A 25,897-nucleotide genomic window follows, 5' to 3' on the forward strand; every position below is an offset into this window, starting at 1 on the left:
TACTAGGATATAACTTTCTTCCAGTTTTATATATACAGTATACATATATATATATGCTAAGCAATTTAATCTCGTAAATTATTCTTGTGAACATGCAATATGAAAGCCCTTTTCTTAATCTACCTGTAGTAGATTAGTAATGCTTCCTTCACTCTGACTCGAGCAGCTTCGCCGTGTCTTTTCGCCAGATCTGCGCGAGTGCGCGGGCGTGTTTTTTGCTCAGTCGACCAAAGTCTGGCGTTCTGGTTGGGTTAAGAGGTCGTCCTCCAAACATCTGGCCACTGTGCCGCCTACATCCGCAACTCACAGACGTACACACAGGTCTTTCAAAAGCACATCCGACGGCAGATTTGTTTACACTTTCTGGCCGTTGACAGAGGTGCATACTCATACACGTAATCACGGTATGAGGGGCAGCTAATGTGACCCGGTCACTCCTTACGTTCTCCTGCAAAAGCACAGGTGACTCTTTTTAATGCGGCATAGGTGGCTCTTCATTTGCCTTTCCATTCACTTTGTCATTCTTCTCAGGCCTGTTTCACATGCACACAATAGTGGTGCATAATTGGAAGTATTTATTTCAGTGCACATGTTGCAGCATTCACATTCAGCATGAGCTTGCGTTGCAGAAGCGTAGCTGCAAGTATCTGTGCTGTGCCTGTTCTTGCCTGAAAATGTGCTTTGAACACAGTAGTTTGCATTAAAAGCTTTTATACACTGAAAATAGTTGTTTCTATTCAGTAAATCTGCCTGAATCAAGATCGTTGAAGCAGTTTATAACTACACTTTGGGTTTGGGCTCAGTTCCGTGTAGATTAATTTAGATTTGGATGCAAATGTGATGTGATCCGTATGTAAATTTTCATTTTCACGATGATCAGTTTCGTAGTAATTCTCAGTGGCTAGCTCACAATAAGTATTTAATAATTTATGGTTGATATTAAAAGAGATGCTCAGTGGCAACCCAGAAATCACTATTTTGTGGTTAGAACTGCAGTTTAGCAGAAACTGTCTTTGTGAAAATGCAACACATTTTATTGCAGCGCACACGCGTGTTGTGAAACGGGCCTGTTGATGCAGCAGCGTGTGGACGCTTTTTACGTTTGCGTTTTTCTTCAGCAGGTCTGTTGTAGCGCAACTTTACGCTATCTAATTAATAACAACACTACAAAAACTCCCAGATATAAACCACAGAGCACAGTCATGAAAATAAGCTTGATGATATTATTTTCGCTGTGCTATATTTGGACTTGAAGCTATTTGAAGAAGCATCCTACCATCAGGATTGTATAACTATAGTCTGAATGCATATCGTTAAGTAATGAAAGTCATTTTTATATCAAAATTTGTTACCGCCACATGTATAAGGATAGATAATTCAAACAATATCACTAGTAATGTATTGATGTTTGTATGTCAAAATACTTTTGATATGTTACTGTGCGTTCAATAACCAATGGAATGTCACAATTTCTCCAAATGTTTAAAAACGTCCAAATGTTTAGAATATGTATAAGGCCCAAAAATTTCACAAAAATAGGACACGACTGACATACTTTACCACCCAGCTACACTGAATGTGTCCCCTTATATAAATTTCCCCATGTATTTAGTCATATTTTAGCTGTTGTGTTTGAATGTGAAATATTGTAGCTCTCAAATAGGAAAAGATGGGATATAATCACAGAAATACTACAGAATAGTACTAGTTTAATAGTAATAGTACAGTGATAGTTTAATAAAAGCAATAGTACAACATGCATTATATAATAGTATCAGTTTAAATATACTTGTTTAACATAATGTAATTTTTTATTTGTTTATTTCTTTTGACATTTTCTTTAAATGGAATATTTTTCAAAACAAATTAATTTTTCTGTTCCCCAACCAGACGAGACTTCGGTCACTTTTGAATTAGAGCTGGTAAGTCTTGTATGGGTGAGTTTTGTGTGGAAATGCAATAGATAGAGATTTGAGAGAAAAGCGCATCAAAAGACCCTGCAATGACACAACATTAGATGGCCTTTATTTTTACTTTGAGCTTTTACGAATGATCGTCAAACACACAAGCCCCTTTCCACGATGCCACACCAGCATTACACAGTTCAAACGACGGACAACTGGGAGTTAACACTATTAACGTTATATCGAGTTAGTAAAACAGAGGGCTAACAAAGTGTAGCAGAGAATGTTTTCATTTTTTGCATCACAGCGATTCAAAGTCTTCCATATTATTTATGTTTAATTAGTTTGCAGAACGTAAAACCCTTGGTTGGTGATTAAAGTCAACATGAAATCAAAATTGACCTTCTTAATACACATTTTATTGTCTATATATATATATATGTGTGTGTGTGTGTGTGTGTGTGTGTGTGTGTTTTTCCTGTTTTGAAACTGCCGTTTCACTTGGAAATACACAACATTTATGTAACGTTTACAGAAGTGAGTTGCAAATGTCATTTCATGTTGACCAAGATTACCTCGGTATATATGATTTCTCACATGTGCTGCAAAATATTCCATATTTGTAATCAATGTCTCATAGTGAGTATAGATAACACAGGGATGTTTCATTAATCCAAATCCAACGTAAAAAGCCATATAGTTTGTCTTTATAAACACCAGACGTAGCTGCATTGTTTTGCTGCACTGATTAAAAAGCATCAGAATCGTCTCCTGAACTGCAAATATGTCTCTCTTCGTGCCAGCCTGGTTCCCCAGGTGGCATCGATAGCCAGATGGTCTTCATAAATATGTTATGAGGACTCATATTTTAGTTCAGTTTAGGTTTTAATTCTGCTCATCAAAGTCGAGCGGAGCTCATCAGCTGTGTTTGAATCTCAGTGGTCTGTCGTAGGGAGAAGACATTTGCACAGCTGCATCTCCTGTGAAATTAAGTGTGGAGGTGATGTTTGAAATACAATTCCAATAAAAGACCCAGAGAGGCTTCAGAGCCACAAGAGAACATCTGACTGAAATAAACCGGGCTTGATTGTCTTGGAGCCATCAAAAGTTTTTTATTTTCGATTTTGATTGGTGACTCATGTATTATGTCACCGTTTGTGGGCGGAGCCTCGATATTTGCACAAGATTGTATACCACTTCCATCAGCTCTACTCAGGTAGATGTCAAATGCAACATCTAGATACAACATCCGCTTCTGCTATTTTAGCGCTCTTAGATTAATCTGTAAGAGCCAGGAGGCAGCAGTTAAGATAGATAGACATCTTGAAGCCAAGGTGCTCACCTGAGTATTACAGGATCAAGTCCCCAATATCTTCTACATCATCTACATTAATCCAGATACATCTTTTTCTCCACGTTTTGGCCTTCCATCCACACGTTTTTTTGTCCTGCGAAAACGGAGCTTTTGAAGATGCTCTCCAAGTGCTTGTGTTAGCATTGTAGTGTGGACTGTGAAAACGGAGTTATTTGAAAACAACGAAGCATGTTTAGTCATGTGACGCATATTTTACGGATAGATGTGTCTTTAAATCTACATTTGCCTGTTATGTGCTGTTCACTTCACAGTGTTGCTAAAGAAAAATGTTACTTTGCACAATCCTAATTTTACATTCCCGCAAAGATGACTGAAAATGTACTCGCAGTTGCTGTGCTTTGGCAAAATATGAGGTCAATTGCGTTTTAGACCAAACATATCATGGCGATTGAGTCAAGTATTTGCTCCAGTAAGTGGTGGGGTATTTTGCAAATAAAATGATCATGCCAGAAGATTAGTGTGAGAACTTTATTATGTGTGGTCTCTTAGTGAGCTGTTATTATGCTTTGCACATTTGCAGTAATACGATTTCAGAGTTTTCAGACATTTCAGTGTGGGCCAAAAATTTTGGAAAACGTCCGGGTCTGGATTAATGTAGACATGGCCAATATAGCAAAAAGCTCTTCGATTTAAAAAGAAAGCTAGACTGAAGTCACAACATTGGCTCTGAATTGTTCATTTGACTGTTGCCTCTGATAGAACCAATACATAGTTTAAAATCTTTTGTGCAATCAACATATCTAGGATTTCATTTATTGATAAATGGCTAGATTAACTGATTCTGGGGGAGGGGGATGGGGTGCTTTATCAGTACGAGCAGACTACTTAATGAGTCTTAATTATGAAATAATTAGGTGGTGGACTATTTATCCTGTCGTGAAGGAAAGGGACTTGTGTGTGGGACTTGAGTTGGAAATTCAATTAGCTAGCTTGCAATGTAAGTACAGAAATATAGATCCAGTTTCAGCTTGAGCAAGCTTTGCAAAATGAATTGCTGAAGTGAGTGTTTTCTCCATGTCTCCGATCTCCCCCTGCATATAGCCGGGGCAGATGGGGACGGCAGTCATTTGAGCTGGTTCATGCGTGAGCCGGGACGCTGAAGGTCCTGTAGACTGAACCAGCAATAGAGCCATGTTTAGGTTTGGAATGTATTTATGTAGTAGATTGAAGCCAAGGTGCTCACCTGAGTATTACAGGATCAAGTCCCCAATATCTTCTACATCATCTACATTAATCCAGATACATCTTTTTCTCCACGTTTTGGCCTTCCATCCACACGTTTTTGTCCTGCGAAAACGGAGCTTTTGAAGATGCTCTCCAAGTGCTTGTTAGGGCCCGAGCACCGATGGTGTGAGGACCCTATTGGAATTGCTCCGTTTCTTATTATTCTTCTTCTTCTTCTTCTTCTTCTCCAAAGTGAATCGCATTTTTGAGGGCCTAAACATTCTCCAAAACAACGAAGCATGTTTAGTCATGTGACGCATATTTTACGGATAGATGTGTCTTTAAATCTACATTTGCCTGTTATGTGCTGTTCACTTCACAGTGTTGCTAAAGAAAAATGTTACTTTGCACAATCCTAATTTTACATTCCCGCAAAGATGACTGAAAATGTACTCGCAGTTGCTGTGCTTTGGCAAAATATGAGGTCAATTGCGTTTTAGACCAAACATATCATGGCGATTGAGTCAAGTATTTGCTCCAGTAAGTGGTGGGGTATTTTGCAAATAAAATGATCATGCCAGAAGATTAGTGTGAGAACTTTATTATGTGTGGTCTCTTAGTGAGCTGTTATTATGCTTTGCACATTTGCAGTAATACGATTTCAGAGTTTTCAGACATTTCAGTGTGGGCCAAAAATTTTGGAAAACGTCCGGGTCTGGATTAATGTAGACATGGCCAATATAGCAAAAAGCTCTTCGATTTAAAAAGAAAGCTAGACTGAAGTCACAACATTGGCTCTGAATTGTTCATTTGACTGTTGCCTCTGATAGAACCAATACATAGTTTAAAATCTTTTGTGCAATCAACATATCTAGGATTTCATTTATTGATAAATGGCTAGATTAACTGATTCTGGGGGAGGGGGATGGGGTGCTTTATCAGTACGAGCAGACTACTTAATGAGTCTTAATTATGAAATAATTAGGTGGTGGACTATTTATCCTGTCGTGAAGGAAAGGGACTTGTGTGTGGGACTTGAGTTGGAAATTCAATTAGCTAGCTTGCAATGTAAGTACAGAAATATAGATCCAGTTTCAGCTTGAGCAAGCTTTGCAAAATGAATTGCTGAAGTGAGTGTTTTCTCCATGTCTCCGATCTCCCCCTGCATATAGCCGGGGCAGATGGGGACGGCAGTCATTTGAGCTGGTTCATGCGTGAGCCGGGACGCTGAAGGTCCTGTAGACTGAACCAGCAATAGAGCCATGTTTAGGTTTGGAATGTATTTATGTAGTAGAATGTACTTTCATAGAAGAGCTAACTGCATCTTTGTAGACACATCCAAATATACTGATATGAATTATTTACCTATATTATAAAAAAAAAAATACTGATGTGATTTGTGTGTGTGCGTGTGTTTTTTTTTTTTCTGTGGGTGCTTATGCCCATTTATATGTTTATTTTTATTTTATTTTTTACTTTTACGAGCATGGCAAATCCTTGCTTGCGTGCTCTTCCATGATTCTGTAAATACTCCTCTTGTGTCGGACTGCGAGTGGAAGCAGTCTGCGGGATTCACAGTTATCCGTTTCACAACTTTTATGTAACTTGACAAATTATATAAACAAAAAAGTATCTAGATTTGAGATATTATAAAGGGTAACAATATAATGTGAAATGGTGATTGTGCACAACTTCTGTGAGCGAGCAGTGCTTGAACATGACAGCAGTAGATGTTTGCTAGCCGTGGTATCAAATTACAAACTATTAGTTGTGAAAATACTATAGTGGTTTGTCTGTCACTTTATTGCCATAATTTATGCTTTTAAAATAAAGTGCTAAATCTCTAAAAAGTGTAAACTTTAAAAAAAATAAATAAATATATATAAAGACATTAATCTCTTATTGATGTGTGGTGTATTTTGTCCTGTGTCCTTTGTGTGCTTTCTCCGATAAGCTAGAGGGCAGTAATGAGCAACAGCCAATAGACCTTAGTCAGGTTAGACGACATATTCAATTTAAAGCAGATGAAAATGAGGCTGTGAGGGATAGGCTTATAGGGTGTTTCTCAAACCGAAGGCTGAATATCTCGGCTGCCACGTCATCAAACGTCGCTGAAGGCCATCTCAATCGCAAGGAACCTTGGAAGGCAGCCTTCGTTTCGCGTCCTTCATTCAGCTGAATTTGAAGGATGCATGGGATGTATCCTTTGCTACCTTCAATCACCCACAATCCTTTGTACCCATTCCATTTCATGAAAATAAACTGACGAAAAACGATTCAGTACTGAGCTTGTCTGAATTTATTATGAAATGTAAGACAAAAATAATGTTTTAGGACATGAAAGCATAGATGTTATTTTTCGTTTTGGTGTAAATTACTCGCTAAACGCTAAACTGCCAATAATGTAAGCCACTGGGAGACTAGACGGCTGTGATTCATTTCGCAATACAAATGGTCTGTGTGCTCATTTGCAGCGAAAGGGCGATAAAGAACAAAAAGAGATTATGGGAGAGGAAATGGTTGGGGAGAGTTGCTGGTATTGTGGTCTATAACTCCTCCACGAACTTCCCGCTGCTCTGTTTCTTGCTCTCTTTTTGGCTGTTGGTCATCGTCGTTGTATTTTTCAGTCAGAACTCATTTCACACAGCAGGATTTTGAATCGCAGACAGGTCCAGATATTTAGCATACCAAATATTTCACGGGCATCGCGATGCGTCGGCGGTTCTCTTAGATCACGTCATTGATAATTCACACTGTGTGATTGTCACTCGCATGAACGAGCACCGATTTGCCTCCGATTTCGGGCATTTGTGGGAAATTCGCAAAACCTGTCGGCGAGTGAAAATCGGGGTTAAAATCGTGCAGTGTGAACTCGGCATTGAGAAGGACGACAAGATTCTGTCTTGCAGCAAGGGCGAAATTACAAGCGATCTGAAGAATGCAAATCCATACAAATCATCTCCATCAAGGAGCAAACAGTCCCGTAAATCAAACAGTGACTGGAGTGTATGAAATACCATGAGATTACATGGCATCAGTGATGTTTTAGGAGTTTGATGACGGCAAACTGTAGCCCAGTCATTTGATTGGTTTGGAATTGCAAGAGTGACAAAGTGCTTTCAACTCAAAAAGGATCAAATAAAGGAGTTTGGGATGTCTGTGTGATAATGTTTGGGTTTGAAAGGTTTAGTCTAGTCAGTCTCTGGTAATCTACACTTGGGTGGGATAAGTGTGGAAAGAACTTTCCGGGGGCACTGATGGAATGATAGGGGTCCGGTTACTTTCGGCGTCACAGGCGGGATAAAACATCTCTTGCTCCACATCTCACGACGCTTTCACTGATTAATCAGGATCTTCTGTGGCCTACAGCCAAGTTTTTGCTTTACACGGATCCTTCCACACTAAAGTCGGGTCTGAGGTGGAAAATGGACCAGGAGCAGACCCATATGACTGGCCTCATGAGCCACGGTGAGGTAAGACCAAGTATTTGAGCATGACAGTGAACATAATACATGTTGCCAGAATGTAAAAGATCCCAGCTGTTTATTAGACACCTCTCATCTGGGAAAACCATTGCAGGTTTTTTTTTGCAGCTGTTCCTCGCCTCCATTGGAAGCTATTTTCGATGACTGAGCAAGCATAACACCAGGCCTGTGTCAGCGAAACCTGGGCAGAGCTGGAGGCACACTAGGGTTGGGTTGGGTTGAGGCACTTAAGCACAAACCAGTCAGACTCAGGCTTGGGTAAATGAGTGCTTTCAACGTACCCCCCGTTCCCTCTCCTAACACGTTCACCAACAGGTGACAAGTGAGCTGTGGAGTTTGGTTTCATCAGAGATGATGTTTGGGTTTGTACTGATGCCAGGTAACTCCCAGTAACAGGATTCCCAAACCTGCTTAGCACATCATCCCAGGGTGATAATTTTACAGGACCACGTGCTATTTAAAAACTTTGCATGCCATGCTTATAAACAGGCTTAATGATATTACAAGACATGCTGTAGGACAACCATTTCACTGTGACTACGGACCTATTTGCTTGTCAAATCAGTGGTTAGTTTATCAAAGCTGGTTAACATATTAAGGAAATTAGAGACTTCCTTGACGCAATGTCCAATAGCTCTGACATTTGTATACAATTGTTGCATTTCACCCCCTAGTGGCATTCGCATTGAACTTTCAAATTGGTCACGAAACAACCTTACCTTCACTTATTCACAATGGAAAAATTAATGATTTTTTAATGCATGTAATGAACATATGAATACATCCACACAAAACAAATAATCAGTGTAAATGATTAAATAATGATTTACTCCATAATTATGCATAACCAACATAAATAGTGTTTAAAGAAGAATGTTTTACCTTGCGATATTAGTTTCAATTAGAATAGCCTACATCACATCCGGTCAGGTGGTCAAATAAGGTATGGCCACAGAAGTTCAAGTATTTCAATGCATCCAAAGAAAATGTCTACATATGCATATGGTTGGAACTTCACACAACTCTACTCTACATTGAACATTAATGATTTCCAGTCTGTTTGATTGAAATTGAAATCAATCCGAGCAGCTGAGTCCTTAACCATCTTCAAGAAACGATTAAAAACACATCTGTTCTACCTTTATTTGACCCTCTAACTCTCAACACTTTCTATTCTATTTTAATTCTACTTTATCTATATTGATCTTTTTTTACATTTTTTTATTTAAAAAAACAACAAAAAACAAACAAACATTCTATCTACTTGTTTTTCTTTGTGTGTGTATAATATATATATATATATAACGTGTACTATGTTAGGCTAACCGAGACTTGTCATTTGCACTTATATATTGTTGCTCTTTTGTTAGTTTTGACTGCTTTTATTGTCCTCATTTGTAAGTCGCTTTGGATAAAAGCGTCTGCTAAATGACTAAATGTAAATGTAAATGTAAATGTCTGTTGCTTGTTTGTCAGAAATGGTGGAATGGTGACTTGATGTTACGTGTTAATGTTTCCTGACTATCAGATGCCAAAACCAAATGACAAATAGTGCTAATATACACTCATGGTGTGCTGTACTACTACAGAAAATCATGAACATAAAGGTTATCTCCATACCGCAATCTCAGATGGTCAGACAGTGATTCTTCCTGAATTAAAATATTGGTGCCAGGAAAGATAACTTGTTAAAAGCTTAGCTTAATTTTGTGATATGAATAAATAGTGCTAATCCCTTATGAAAATTAACCAGGTTTTATTATAGTAGAAGTGTAGTAACCATGTGAAAACAGGGGGTGCTGCAGCCCCCTCAGCACCCCTACTTCCCCCGTCCCTGATTCAAATTGTATAATTTGTCATCATTGTACTCGTTGCGATGTTTAATATTGAAAGTAATAGTAATTTTGTTAATTTTTAAATGTGTCTCGTGGTCATGATGATGATGTTGGAGCAGTCACATATCTGCTGGCTTTATACTCCTCTACAACTACACAGTAAGCTTAAAAAAAATAGCCTAAAGTTTGCAGTGCTTTTCGGGGATATTATAAGAACCAACATTCTTACTAAATTACCAATTCTTCTCTGATAACAGTGTCATAAAAATGTAAGTACTCTAATTAGCAAGTAGCATGTTTGAGTTACCACTGATTACACTGCACGTAAATATTAAAGGTGGGGTAAGCGATTTTTCAGAAACGCTTTAGAAAACTGATTCGGCCGAATAGCAAAAAAAACTTGTAGCCAATCAGCAGTAAGGGGCGTGTCTACTCATGATGTGGAGGAGAGAGCGTTCAGTCCGAGCCGAGCGACAGAAAGATAGAGATGGCGGATAAAAAACAAAAGAGGAAAATGTCTGCGGAACAAAAGAAGGCTTAAGGCAAGAAGTAGGACCCGTGTAAATATCGGATCAGCTTTCCAGCACTGGAGAGAACTCAAGGAGCGGAAGGCCTGCGATCGGACGCCGAGGTTGCTTTGTTTCTTCTCAATAGGTGAGTAACACCGTGTCTACAACAGCTAAAGTCTGCCTACACTGGACGCGATCAAACGACCATTGAAAACCATTTGACTACCAGAAATCGCTTACCCCACCTTTAATGCATGTTACAGTAGTTTCCAATTAAGGTGATCAGACCACTGTAAATCTTTGATGACAGTCGTTTAAATGTGATGACAGCAGAGATACTATGTTAAAATAATTTAATCTTTTGTGAAAAGTCACTGAAGTCTTGACATAAACTGACTTTTTAATGTTGGTGTTTTGCAAAAGTGCCATAAGCCCAATGTTGTGTAATCATAAATCAGACCAGGAAACAATTAGTAATGCCAAAACGTAAATGCTCAATGGCTCTTAGTTCGAAATGATCTTGTGAAAATGAAAACGAAGAACAGACACCAAACCAGAGGAGATGTGTTCATAGGTTTATACTGAAATTCATGGAGGTTTACACAATGCTTCCTACACTATTACCATGTCCACACGCATGTAATGCTGGGTAAAAGGTACATTTGGCATGTAATGATCAGACAGCAGTTTGAAATTCAGACAAAAGCAAAACATGAGTAATAATCTGTAGCACAGTACAATTAGGCAACATTAGTACAGTTACCAAAGTTGAAATATAAAATTAATCACAAAAAAAAAAAGCTATTTACAACCCAGTGCCTTTTAGAACGGCCTCATTTGTCTTCTTTAACAACGACAATAACTCTAGCAAGCCTGTTATTAATATAAATATGTCTGTAAGGTGCAAACACCTTCCCCACAGAGAGTCCGTTACACAGTGACTGCCGCAGGTTTCTTTACCTTCAGATGTGCTTGCCGATCAAAGCGTGTGCTCACTGCGTAAGTGCTTCCTGTTAGTCATGATGAACAGCTACTGTAAAACCTTTCGCATACACAAGCAGACATCACAGATCTGGTTGTGTATGGCTTCGCATATACATAATGCCTGTATCCCATCATATACCATTCATTTGTTTTGTTAATATCAGAAGGGCGCCAGCTAGTGGTTTGAGGAGGAATCTAATTAAAAGTTCACTGTACAGTCTATGTACAGTGTGCTACCAACTTCCTGTTTTAGTTTTCCTCTGAGAACCACAATATTGGACAACACATTCACACACGCACTGTACAATAAAAGCAGACCTCAGTCGTACACATGCACACAATCAACACATTTGCCCTCTTATTACAATAACGAAAGTCACGCTAGAATGTAAGCTAGTTTTCCGGCAGCACTCGTACCGTCTGTTGACTTTGTGCAAGTAATCTTGAGTAGGACAGCAGATAGAAATGTTAATATCCCCCAGAAGAGCGTTTTTGGTCAGCTACACGCCCCAGTCGTTTAACATCATCAGTAGTAGAAAGACTAGCGTTAAAGTCTTTTTCTTTCAGTAAGTACTTGTGTTTCAAATGGGGTAGCTGGTACCCTAGAAGGAAGGTTTTTGTTTATACAAAAGGAGAGTTGTTCGCACTGTTCCAGCTGTGGGGGGCGAGCCAGATGGGGGGAGATGATGGGGCTGGAGTGTTTAGTCTCTGGAAGTGTGTCTTGTTAGACGCTCTCTTTGCCTTGAGCTCCTGTCACAGTCTTGATGGAGCTTAATGTCCTGTTGAACCACGTCTTTTTGGCGGCTTGGACTTCGTTCAGAGCCAGACCCAGATGATGCTCCAGATCCTAAAGACAGGAAGATGTTTACTTAGTGGGGGCTGTTTCATAAAACAAGTTTACCAAATAAGCCAGGCTTATTTCAGTTAGTCTGACTTTTATTGTCACTTGATTTGGTTTCCGAAAGCAAATTTTTACCAGAGCTCAAGCTGAGTCACTGTGGCAACTTATGCTGGGAAACTAACCTGGTCCGGAGTTCCTCTAACACTGACCAATAAGAACGCAATGATATTATTACCACTGACTCTCTCAACATACAATTATTTGACTTTATTATCAGTCCAGAAAAATAAAAGTATACAAAAAAATGCAACTTGAATCAAATATAAAAAATATATATAGGCTACAACCAACTACAGTGCACAGCATAAATGAGTACACACCCCCTCTGCTTAAATATAAAAGAAGTATTTTCTTAATGATCACTAATATAATTCATAGAAAGATGGCGAAATTGAAATGTATTAAACATATTCTTAATAAAAACAGAGAAATACATGCCATTAATATCTCTAAAATAAGAAACCGATCACACAGTGGTGTGTGAATTCATGACAGAGTTGATAAAGCACAACTCCCTCACACCTTCAGCACTCATTCATCCCTATATAAAAGCTTTACTACCACTGAATGCCTTTGGCTATATTTTCACACTTAAAACGATAATTTGGTATTCCTCTTGTACCATTGTCCTCTTTTATGCTAAGAAATAAATCTCCTGACAGTTCTCTCTCAAGTGGTTTCATTGTTGTCAGCATTAAGTCTGAGTATGATTCAGTGGGCCATATAACACTTAATTATCAAGAAATTACTTACCTTTAACAGTTTTGGTTCAACATACTTACCTGTTGATCAATACTTGCCTTAACCTTACACCTTATATTTTTTTAGTTTTATTTAGTAACTTTCAGGAGGGTGTACTCAGTTTTGCAACACAACATTTTATCACTTTGAAAAGAAAATGGTATTTTCTTGATAATTTTAACATTCTTCTTTGGTAACTGATCAAGCAGACTTGCTGGAATATTATATCTCTAAAAAACCATAACATGTCTTCTAAGCAAAGCGTAATTGCTGAATTTAAGTTTCAGAGGGGGTGTACTCATTTATGCTGTGCACTGTATATTTAATGTATTGTGCCCACAATTTAATGACCTTTTTTTGATATATGAAAGATACATGAAAACATTTGAACATGGTTGCTACTTGCGCATTCAGTTGATCAGCAGTTTCTAGCCATGCAGCCTTTCGCTCTGATTTTATGACAGCTGTACTTTTTATGGTTACTAGTAGAACATTAAAACATTACAATCTAAAATTGCTCTTTAAAGCACTAAATTAAAAAGTTAGTCACTAAATTAAATGAAAAATTATAGAAAACAGACTACATTTTAACTAGTAAGAGAAATACACATTACCTAATTTGAACTAGTAATTAGGGCTGTATTATCTATCTTACATTTGATTTACAGTTACTGCTATCATAAAAAATACACTTATATGTAGGTTTCTAAATTCTACACGTCACATTTAATGTCCAACAAATGTTTCAGCAAAATGTATATTTTACTCTGAATTATTGATATATTATTTGTTATTATTATAATATATTATTAATATCGTAATTCGATATTAATTATTATTATTATTATCGTTCACTCGTTTGACATTAAGGGCTGTTTAAGTATAAGCATGCACATCGAATAATCCTGACTCATTGAACATGGATTGAATTATTGAGATTGCCTGATCTTAAATTGACGTTTATGGAACCGTTTTTGCCCAGATTGATTTGTTAGGTTATTTCAAGTCAGATTTTGGACTTTAATGTCCGCTTTTCTTAGCATCTTTTATGAAACAGCCCCCTGGTCCTCTAGCTCACACCTGAGGTGAAATTCAAAACTCTACAACCTTTGCCCATTGGACTCTCTCAAACAAGCCTCAAAAAACTATTGGTACTTATTTAGGCTAAATCTTCAACTTTGTTACTTGCAAACACTTTAACAATTTTTATAGATGTGAGTGTATATATACTGTTAAAAAGTTTGGTAATATTTTGTTTTTGTGACAAGTCTCTTATGCTCACTAAGGGTATGTTTACACAACAACAATGTACTAAAAATGTAAACGTTTTTCCTTTGCATTTTAGGTTTCGCGTATAGACGACAACATTGTCAAAATGATCCCTGTTCACACGGATCTGTGAAAATGACAAAAAAACTCTACCACTAAAACTCTAGAAACACTACACGTCTACACACATACCTATAGAATAAACATAATGCACATGCGTATGACGTCACTGTTTTCACAAATTCACATTGTTGTAGTTTACACAGACAATAACAGAATCGTTTGCATTTTAAGGCCACCAAATCGACGTGAACGACCATGTAAATGTTTAAATAATTTCTGTGCGCTTTATTTCTCTCCAAATTGGCTCTGTTTGTGTGTCCGCGAGTCTATGCGCTGAGATGAGGAAGCGCCTCCCCGCTTATAACGTGCGTTTAAAAAAAAAAAGCAACACACAGCAAACATCTCTAATGACTTGCAATGAAAAGCAGTTCTAAACCTGTTGTCCAAAAAAAAGAACATTTAATTACATTTTTACTCCATAACATCAGTCAAATGTTTGAAATAACTTCGTTTTGTGATCTGCTGAGGCTTCTTATCACAGAATGTGGCAGAACATATATTCTATACTGTAATAAAGTCGATTAGCAATAGATTATAAAAATACTTATGAAAACACCCGAGATGGCTTGAGGAACACAGAAAAACCACATATTGTTGCAGTTGTGTGTTTACTGTCTTCATGTTTCATCAGTTCGAATGCTTCTATCTATTTATTCAGTTACAGCAATAGCTAAGGGATTTCCTGTAGTCTTTTTTTTGTTGTTTTTTTACTCCTAACGAGTCTTGCGTGTGGACTTTTTGTGTGAGGGCGCACTTGGGTGTTGAGTATGAATGAAACACAAATCACATGTGTTTGACGCTATGTACTTTTCATTTTGAAATATCATGGTTATCACCAGTACTGGTATATCACAACACCCCTAGTGTAAATGAATGGCCAAAACGCATAAGGTTCTCCATTTTTAGTTGTGTTAAAATGGACCCTTTTTATTTGATAAATATACAGTAAAAATAGTAATATTCTGAAATGTTACACTCTAAAATAACTTTTTTTATTAGAGTATATTTTAAAATGTAATTTATCCCTGTGCTGCAAAGCTGGATTTTATAACAGGCACTTCATATGAAATGATTACATTTCATATTTAAGTAACTAATTCAACAGGTTTGGACATTTGTAACATTTTGTCTTTTAATCAAAAACATTGATTGGACTGAAGACTCTGAACTCCCTTTTGCCCATTTAAAGGACATACACTGGTTAAATCACCCATCAGTGATGAAAGTCCAATCAAAGCACAGTGTAAAAGTTTACCAGTTTTCTAAATAAAGCCACATTTCTAAATGAACACATTGACAATTGTTGTGTCTGTGAAAGAACTGAGAAGATGGAAGACATGGAACATCCAAATACAGCAGTCAACATTTGAAGTGGATCAAAAAAGTTCATCAAAGTTGTCAGAAGACAAGAACGCATTTTGGTTTTAGGACAACTTTGATGAAAGGTTTTGATCCACTTCAAACATTGACTAGTGTACATTTTCATGTAATGTGTGGTGATGTCTGGGATCAGGTAGGTGTAGTCGTTGTGGTACCTGGATCTTGCACTCGGCCTCCACCAGCTGTAGTTTGGTCTGCGCCAGCTCCAGCTCCATCTCTCTCAGCTGGTTCTTCAGCGCCTCCTTCTCCTCGTCTGTGTCCTCCTCACTGCCCTCCTTAGGAGCGCTGAGCACCTTCAGACGGCCCTCCTTACTGAAGAGAATGCTGCACTTCTCACAGCCCTCCACCTTCATCTGTACAGATGCACACGTTCACCTCGTAACCCTTCACCACAAGCCTGGAGATCACCACGTAACTCTGCTCTCAATATCAGCTGCTTATTAACACTAAATAAAGCCCAGCAGGCTGAGCAGGACAATCAGCAAAGAGCTAGTGATAAAATGATAATGAGCAGCTTTTTGTATATTATCTTGCTTATTACAAGGCTATCTACCAAATAAATAAAAGACATGAAACTAAAACTTTTGTGTAAGAATTTCAATACAGTTTAGTGCAGAATGACACTACTGTGAATGTGAGTGTGGATTAAATTCTCTCACGTGAGATCTGAACAGGATATTTTGAATGTGTGGCTGGTTCTGTCCATTTGAAACCTTGTTAGCCAACCCCTTGTCAGAATAATCTTGTAAGTCAAAAGCACTGAGTGAAAACTGAACATCAGGTTACAGTATATGAGTGACCATATCATTATGTGACAATAGTACACTTGTTTTAATTGTCGTATGAGTCCGATTAGGCTGATATTGGTAGCAGACATTGATAGACATTGCTCTGGAAGAGTTGATTCGGACTGGTCAATAGCAGCATGCTGTGGTCAAATATTATTGCATAGTGACACTAAACAGTATAAGTGATTGTCATTATAGTTTACAACAACTGTGCAAGTTTCTTTGAGATCTTTCTCACATAAAATAGTAGCTATATAATCATTCATTTATAGCTGTGAAACATTGTAATTTTTAAGGCAAGATAATCCAGGTGAATAGTGTAAAAATGAACTGATAGACATCACCATACGTCCCCAGTTGATTAAGCTAATTACATAAAACTGCATCTAATTAAATATGCACTAATTTGTATACATTTCCAGATCATAAATCTGAATAATGGATGAAACCTTCAGAAGACAGGTACAGAATAAAAATGTAAAGTGTGGTGTATGTATGCGCTACTGAAGTAAAGATTTCTGAGGTGGAGACTTCAATAAAATAAATACTTAAAAGTGTACCTTGGGTTTTTCCAGTAGCCTATAACATTGTTATGAAAAACCAAATTGCTCAAAATTGACCAGTGCATAAAAAAGCATTGTTTTTGATTGTAGTGTCTTGCCTTAAATGTCATGTTAGGTTAAATGCTATGTCAGTTTTATTAATTTTTTATATTTTTAAAAACTATATTATAATGTTTTGATGCCTGACTTCAATAAAATTCAAGATTTAAATCTGTCTGTTAATGCTTTATATAAACACAAACACACATATTGTTATCATATATACATATGGTAACAATTTATTGTAAGGACCAGTACTCACTATTAACTTATTTAAATGCATATTACTAGCATATTGGCTACTTATAAAGCACATATTAATGTCTTCTTCAGCATGACCATATTTTAAATCCTTTAATCCACCCCATACCTAAATTTAACAACTACCTTACTAGTTATTATTAAGCAGCAAATTAGGAGTTTATTGAGGGGAAAACTCTTAGTATTGAGTAAATATGTGTTCCCTAATCTAAAGTGTTGCCATATATATATATATATTTTTTTAAAAGAATACATTGCTATATCAAGCCACAATCTGCTGTGTGTGTTTGAGTCATCACCCACCCGGATCTTCTCCAGCTCTCCTCTGTTGGCCGTCTGCTGTTTCTCCAGCCGCTCGCTGAGCTGAGAGCAGATCTGAGACACAAACACACAGAGGTCAAGGGTCAGCAGTGCTCTGGCTCACACCAATAAAATACTGTTCCAGAAGTGGAGGGAGAACAAGGCTTACGGTAAAAGGTCAACCATCATGAGCAGAACATACAATCTTTCAATCAATCTCTCCCGTTACAGGATATCACATTCCCCCGGTCTCTATGTAATCCCAGCATCCTCTTACAGTAAGTGCACTAACAGCACCGCAGAGCTCAGGTCAGTAGGAGATTTCTGACAGAGTGCTGACTTTCACCCTTGATCGATGAGGTCCATGCGTTCTTTCCCAACCTGACATCAATCCTTTGGAGGTCGATGTTAGATCAATGTGGCCTGAATATCTTAATTTGGCGAAACACCCTCATTAAACATGCATTGATCAGCAGGGAGGATGTAGCCTCAAATGACCCAATGAATGAATGAGAAGGAATGACGCAGCCCCAGAATATTCCTAATGAAATATTCAGTTCTAAGCCATGGCTCACTGGTTAAAGCTCAAAGTATAATTCAGTTTTGACACACATACAGCTGAATCCATAGCCTTAGGCACTTGACACAGAAAGTTTCACTCTTTTCCAGTGTTTCTCCAGAAGTTATGATCAATAAAAACGTTTTTTGTATTCAAATTAGAGTTGCATGTTTCTCTAAACTCCCTCACACAAACAGTCATATACTTGGCCGTCTATTGTTGTTGCAGCTCTAGTAGTTTGTTGTTGTTTCATCTCATTCGTTTCTTTTTTGCCTGTAAAACAACTTTAAAAGTGCATGCGCTAAGCATTAAAGGGACAGTTCACCCAAAAACGAAAATTACCCCATGATTTGCTCACCCTCAAGCCATACTAGGTGTATATGACTTTCTCCTTTCAGACGAACACAATCAAGAGTTATGTTAAAAAATGTCCTGGCTCTTGAAAACTTTATAATGGAAATGAATGGGGTAGAAATTTTGATGCCCAAAAAAAGTGCATCCATACAACATAAAAAGTGTTCCACACGGCTCCGGGGGGTTAATAAAGGCTTTCTGAAGCAAATCAATGCATTTGTGTAAACATAACATCCATATTTAAAACTTTATAAACCGTAATCTCTAGCTTCCGCTAACAGTCATATGTTCATGAGAGCGGCGTCCAGCGGATGATGTAGGACGACGGCGTAGCATAAACTCCGGTGAGAATATGCTAATCTCGTGAGTACCAAATTTTGATTCAAGCAAAGGAAAACCAGTCTCCTCTTGGCTTATATCAAAATTCTCTGACATTTTCCTTTACAAATCCTCGTTTTGTACTTCTAATTTATGACCGGTGTTTTGTTTTGCTCTCTCCTCTGCACTTACACATTCGTTACTTCTCACTGGAGCTCAAGCTACGCCTACGTCATCCACTGGAACGCCACAGAGGACAACAGTTTGCGGAAGCTAGAGATCGGTTTATAAAGTTTTAAATATGGATATTTTACTTACAAATGCATCGATTCACTTTAGAAGGTCTTTATTCACCCCCGGAGCCGTGTGGAGCACTTTTTATGATGCATGGATGCACTTTATTTTGCTTCAAAATCTCGACCTCCATTCACTGCCATTATAAAGCTTGGAAGAGCCAGGACATTGTTTAATATAACTCCGACTGTATTCATATGAAAGAAGAAAGTCATAATAAACCTTGGCTTGAGGGTGAGTAAATCATGGGATGATTTTCAGTTTTGGGTGAACTATTCCTTTAAGCGCTAAGCCCAATGTAGAGTTAACCCTAAAGAATATTTCGTTTTTTTTACGCGTGCACTATGGTATGTAAACAGCAGTGGTGGAAAGAGTACTGAAAAAATATACTCAAGTAAAAGTACCATTACCTTCCAAAAAATGTAGTGTGAGTTAGAGTAAAAGTACTTGTCCAAAAAACTAAAAGAGTAAAAGAGTAGCCTATTTAAAAGTACTCATGAGTATTGAGTAGTGAGTACTGAGCTGTGGACTATTACTATCTCACTATCCAATCACTGCTGATGGATAAAAATACAATTAAAATAAGCATGTAATGACCACAAACGGAGGAAAATAGCGGCGTAAAAGTACCGATACATCACTTAAAATGTACTCAAGTAAAAGTAAAAGTACACAATTTTTAAACTACTCAAAAAAGTACAATTACTGATAAAAACTACTTAATTACTGTAACGTGAGTATTTGTAATTCGTTACTTCACACCCCTGGTAAACAGTGCGCGACACAAATTTAATCGGTACATGCTTTGACTTTTTTGCACTAACTGGTTTGTCCACAAGATGGCCTAAGCCATTGTTTCAAAGTCGGAAAAAAAACAGATGAGACAACAAGCTACTGAAGACAGAATCAACAACAGTCACCCACATTGACGCTTGTTAAACACATTTTTATCCATCATAACTTTTGAAGAGAAACAGCAAGACACTGGACAAGGATAACTTTTGCTAACGAGCATTTGTGGAACATAAAAACTAAGTATGTTTAGAGAAATCTGCCTGTGCGTGTTAAGAGCGTGCATATTATGCTAAAGTCATGGTCACAAGACATTGCAGGATTTTTTAAGTAACTTTTACGGACACTGCAACGTTCATAGGGCCAGATTTACTATCAGCTTGCGCAAACCCTCATTTGGCGTCAAAAAAACTACTGTCAGGATTTACTAAAGACATGCAGTGGGAAATTAGCGCTGAAAAGGCTTGGACAGTTATTTTTGCGACTCACCTCATTGAATATGTATTTGTAGGAGTTTCCCTTTCGATCGGTAAATATATGAGAGGAGAGTATTTAAATGAATCACGCAACGCAATTTACTACGATTTGCGCTTGTCAATTTACTGGTATTTGCGCCATTATTTAACGCCCAAAAAAGCATGTCTTAAAGCAGGTGAATTTCCTCCCATCTGCACTTTATGGAATTGCGCTCTAACGCTAATTTGCCCTGTTTAGTAAATCTGGCCCATAATATTACGCAACACCCTGCGGCGCAGTTTTTAAAAACAATTCAAAGTTTGCAGATTTAAACAATGCAGATTTAAAGTTTGCATTCCTTTAATAAAGCTACGAGGCAGTGTCATGACCTCTAATGGTCACACACACTATTGTAGTCATATTTCATTTTCCACCCCTTTTATTGTCCATCAAACGAAAACTATAAGTCTGATCGCTTTGAAAAGCAGTAGCATACTGTATGTCTCCTTCAGAAGACATGATTTGAGATGCCATTCATGTCTGTAAGACAAATGAGTCAGATATTTTATTCTTGCTGTTTGACAAGCGTTAACAGAAAGAATGTATCTACATTGAGAAAATGTCTGAGCTACTCATTTAGTGAACAAATATGAATGAATGGGACATATTTTCATCAAACAGACTTTTAAATAAAGACATTTTATGCAGTACTGCAATGTCAGATGTGAATAATAATACAGGGCAGAGACTGAAGGGACTTTTGAAATGAACATTGTATAGAAATACGCTTTTTCTCCCTTTTTACGTTCCAGCTTTGTGTTTTCTCAGCATAGTCTTCAGACGGCAGATGTGTTAAACCTTTCCTCCTCACACCCGTCCAGCATGATACCCGCAGGCCTTTGACGCTCAATGTGTGTCGTCTGGCTCACACAAGCAATAGGAGCGTGAATGTGTGCGAGAGAGAGCTGGTTCAGCTCAGAGGACACCATTATCATGCTCCTCCATGAATCATGCTGTCAGCGGCCCCATTAAAATGAGCTCTGCAGGGACAGCAGCTCAACTATTTTTACAGAGAAGCTCTCATACTGCACTGAAGGTGCCACTTTCAGGCCAGCCTCTCCTCTACACTCAGATCAGCCCTTATTTATACATGAGCATGTTAAACTGCTCCAGTCTGGACATGCCTGTTTACAGGAACATATTTAAGCCTTTTGGTCTACTTACTGTACTCTATTAAAAGTTATTTGGGGTAGGGCTGCATGATTAATCGAATGCGATTGTCATGCACATCTTGTCAGTAAAGCCAGTTCTGTAATCAGTAGTAAATCTCCATCACCTGCTTTCAGATGGAACAGCATTTACTACACAGAGCCGTAGTTCACTGACAAACTACGCAAAAAAAAATCGCGGGCAATTTAAACGCGCGATTATGAAGTCGAAGAAATCGTTCACGATAATGACAGCTGTTTGCGTATCTTCTCAGTGAACTACGGCTCTGTGAAGTAAATGCTGCTCCATCTGAAAGCACGTGAAAATACCACATTTAATAACATGTTTTTACTCCAAACTCACTTCATAACGTCAGTCGAGTGTTTGAAATAAATCCTTCTGTGAGATGATGTGGCTTCTTACACAGAATAAGGTATGCAACATATTTCATAGTATGTCAATTAACAATGCATTATTATATACTTTATTATAATGAAATTGTAATAAGACAAAGTCAGATAAACCATATATTGTCGTAGTTGTGTGTTTATTAGTCACGTTGAATCAATGAAAGCAGTTAAATCTTCTGTTTATCCAGCTACCGCTATAGGGATTTCCAAGGTTTCTTCTGCGGGATGTATTTGGAGTTTCCGAGCGAGAGCGCCCTCTGGCCTTCGGATGGAGATTTACTGCTGATCACAGAACCATGCTTCACTGACAAGATGACCATGACAATTGTAGCTTTTGCCTAATCGCGATTACGATTTCATTTCGATTTATCATGCAGCCCTAATTTGGGGTTATTTCTGAAAAAAAAAAAAATCCTATGTAGAACAAAAAAGACAACATGGTTCGAGCCATGGCTTGGTGGTTAGCTTGATTGACAGGCCATCTGACATCTTTTCCGCAGTTGAAACAAGATACCTTCTGATGTTCATTCATGTTTATTATGTGCTATAAGTAGTAAAGAGGAAGAGATGATCGCTTCACATGCCGCTTGAACTGAGGCGCCACAGCGATCTGTCACGACACATTAAAGAGCCACAAAATGGTATTTATTGTTTGACTTTCTTAAAATTCGTATAACAAATGGCATGGCTTGTCGGATATAACAATAGTAACTAAGAGGGTCGGGTCTTTGGGAAGGGTCAATTGGTTTTACGAAATGTCCTGATCCTGTTCTGCCCTATTCTCTCCATTTCCTGTCCTCTTTCTACTCACCTATCAATAAATGGCAAAAAGACCAAAAGTACAGCTAGGCCAAGCACAACAATGGTACATTGTAAGGATGAGTAGATTTTTTTTAACCATTATTTACAGCGTCATAACTTTTGTCCATTAGGTCCATTGCAACCAATGTTACATGGTATATTCTCAGTCAATGTGACAATAATACATACAATGTCAATATGCATCAGAGTTGCTGAAATAATGCCTCCTGATTGCTGTCTTTGCTAGCAACTTAAGATTAAGGTTTTTATTAGTTCAGGTTTTTATGTAAAACAATGTTTGACTTCAAAAATCTGGCCTGAGCAAGTTGTGGTAAAGATTTAAGAAACATTGTTGGATGAGTATCCAAAAAATTGGGAAAGTGAATTGGTTCAAAATGACAAAAAGCTGTATAGTCATTGAAAACTTGTCACAAGTCACAATTTAATGTGATTAGTGACATATTTTCTAGCATATTGTGAAATACATCTGAGTGAAACAGATTATTGAAAAAGAAAAAAATGTAGGATTGGTTCTGGTTCATCCATCAATTGATTAGATTAGATGGTTGATTAGATGGAGGCAGAATCTCAAGGAGAGCTTTCATTCAAAACCAAGAAAAACTGAGTTCAAGTGGACTACATGACTAGAGAAATCTGGCATACGTCACCCATCATTTCAACCAGAAACTGATGATATTTTGATTATCGATTACTAGCCCTAAGGTTAAAAAAAAAGGCAGCTTATGACAAACATATGCATGGATGCATTGTTCACAATAAGATCATTGAGATGCAGTAAAAAAATGGATAGGGTGAATTTCCATTTCATGCCATTTTAAAATGTTGATAATGCAAGGCTGTTTGAGATAGAGATACCATAATTGCCAGCTGGGATACTGAAACCCAGCCTAATCAGTGTGGCAAACTTTTAACTATACGGTTCAAAAGAGTTGCCATAGATTCCCACAAGAAAAATATGAAAACACAAAATATGTGGCCCCTTAAATCTAAAGATGTATTGTAGCGAGTCTGTTTACGGGCTTAATGGGCTCCTTTCCTTTAAGATGAACTAAAGTTACACTGTACAAAACAAAAGGAAAAGGAAAACAGAGGAACAAAAATAATGGTAGAGGGATGAAAAGGATTTGTTGGCGTACACAAGAAAGTCTAAAAAAACACAAACCTTGTGAAGAAAAGAGTATAAAGTAAAAAGAAAAAAATATGGAAAGGATTATATGGTGTTCGAGTCCCAGGGAATGCATGAACTGATAAAAATGTCTTTGGATACAAAAGCTGCCAAATGCATAAAAGTAAAGTAAAGTAAAAAGTTAATTAAGCAAATATTTGGCAGAGCAGGAGAGAACTGTACAGTAAAACTGATGCACATTCATGGAGTGTCTCAGTTAAGAGTTTTATGAAGGTCATTTAATTGGATAATGGGGTATTTTAAGATGAGATATGACAGAGCCTGGGCCATTTAAACTGATTTAGGGTTTGATGCAGCCATAGTGACCTAATGGATGGATATTGGACTTCATTATAGTGACTGAAGGCCATTAGAATCAGAACGATCTCAAACAGAGACAGCAGACCATGCTTCACTGAAGACTCAAGGCGAGTGAGTCAGCGTGTGTGTGTTCACCTGTTTGTATTCTCCAATGATGGAGCCGTTTTTCTTGATCTCAGACTCAGATTTATCCAGTTCTCTCCGACACATCTCCTTCAGCTGAAAACACAAATGCAGAGCCCAAGTTAAAAACTCTGCCACCTTTTCTCCTAAAAAGAAATCAGTCATATCACAACAATCCTATATTTAACCCAAGTGTCCCCTCCGGGAGACATCTCTCCTGTCTGTCTGAGGACAACTGTGTCCACAGGCCATACTGTTGCAGTAATGTAAGAGCTGTCTCAGAGGAACCACAGCAATCAACTCAAACACACATCCCGAGTACCGTGGGTCTGCCTCCTCAGGGATCATTCCCTGATACCACTCCATCCAGAATACAGACACAAATACAGCACATGAACTTGAACTCATTACAGGGATACTGGGAAATACACTTCCAATCATAAAACATAATGAATTTGTTTCCCATGCAACTATTTGTTTTCTGCATAAAAAAATCCAATAAAACTGAATATAAGTCTTGTTTAAAAGTAGTTTCAATTCAGAAAGCACCACACAAACCACAATTTTCATGGTAAATGTGACTTCTCTGATTGGTGGATCTTATTTGAGGATTATGGGTAGTGTAGTCCTTCACTGGGAATTTGCTAATTAAACTTTTTGTTGTTGTTAAAAAAAGCTAAAATCATTGGCATTTAGTAGCTACTTCTGATGCACATATGTGAAAAAATAAATGTATTTTATTTTAAATTATATTATATTTTTATTATTTATTATATTGATTATTATAATTATTTTATATATTTAAATGAGTGAATTGAAGTGGACAGTGAAGTAAAAGAAACCAAGAATAGTTCAACAGACTTCTGAGCACCTTCAATATTGTTTAAAGAGCATCCCAGGATGCAACTCAAGAAAATTGGTTTACAGAGCAGAGCTGGAAACCAGGCAGAGGGTGACAACTTGAAGCTAAAATACAAGACTCAATTTGTTGTTCAATACACAATGTGTGTTATGTCATAGCTTTATTTCTGAAATACTGTTTACTATTTTGAGCGTTAGTGAGTTTTGAGTGGTGTTGGAGGTGTCTGACCTGAGCAGACTCTTCCTCCAGTCGTCTCTTCTCATCTTCAGATTCCACCAGTTTCTGTTTAGTGATGAGAAGCTCTTTGTTGAGCGCGTCAGCTTTCTCCTCAGCCTAAGGGAAAAAAGGACACGCTGTGTTTTACTACACATACCAGAAGCCACAGGCATGTGTGAATGTCAGGAACTGCTAAATGTTTAAAATAGCGTCAAACTGCCTGAAAGACTCACGTTGTCCAGGTCTTTCCTCAGGGCGATCTTACTGCTGACCAGCTCGTGAGCCAAATCGTCATTTTCTTGCTCCAGACGCATGTTAGCTTCCTGTAGCCGCCGGTTTTCTCTCTACAGAGCAGACACAGTGCGTGAGTGTGTG

General features: G+C 37.8%; 1 protein-coding gene across 2 annotated transcripts in view; it reads right to left on the reverse strand.

The window, feature by feature from the left end:
* Positions 1-11,074: 11,074 nt before the first annotated feature.
* The window catches only part of LOC107744072 (rab GTPase-activating protein 1-like), a 105,200-nt gene continuing 90,377 nt past the window's right edge, over positions 11,075-25,897 (reverse strand). For both annotated transcript variants that reach the window (XM_016557542.1, XM_016557541.1), the window contains 6 exons: positions 25,756-25,866; positions 25,535-25,639; positions 24,457-24,540; positions 17,625-17,696; positions 15,826-16,023; positions 11,075-12,103 (listed from right to left, as the gene is read on the reverse strand). In XM_016557542.1, the coding sequence (XP_016413028.1) occupies positions 11,981-12,103; positions 15,826-16,023; positions 17,625-17,696; positions 24,457-24,540; positions 25,535-25,639; positions 25,756-25,866 (693 nt within the window). In that variant the 3' untranslated portion in view covers positions 11,075-11,980. The remainder of the gene's footprint in view (positions 12,104-15,825; positions 16,024-17,624; positions 17,697-24,456; positions 24,541-25,534; positions 25,640-25,755; positions 25,867-25,897) is intronic.

The sequence above is a fragment of the Sinocyclocheilus rhinocerous genome, unplaced genomic scaffold (assembly GCF_001515625.1).
Source record: "Sinocyclocheilus rhinocerous isolate Xijiao unplaced genomic scaffold, SAMN03320098_v1.1 scaffold287, whole genome shotgun sequence".
Lineage (NCBI taxonomy): Eukaryota > Metazoa > Chordata > Actinopteri > Cypriniformes > Cyprinidae > Sinocyclocheilus > Sinocyclocheilus rhinocerous.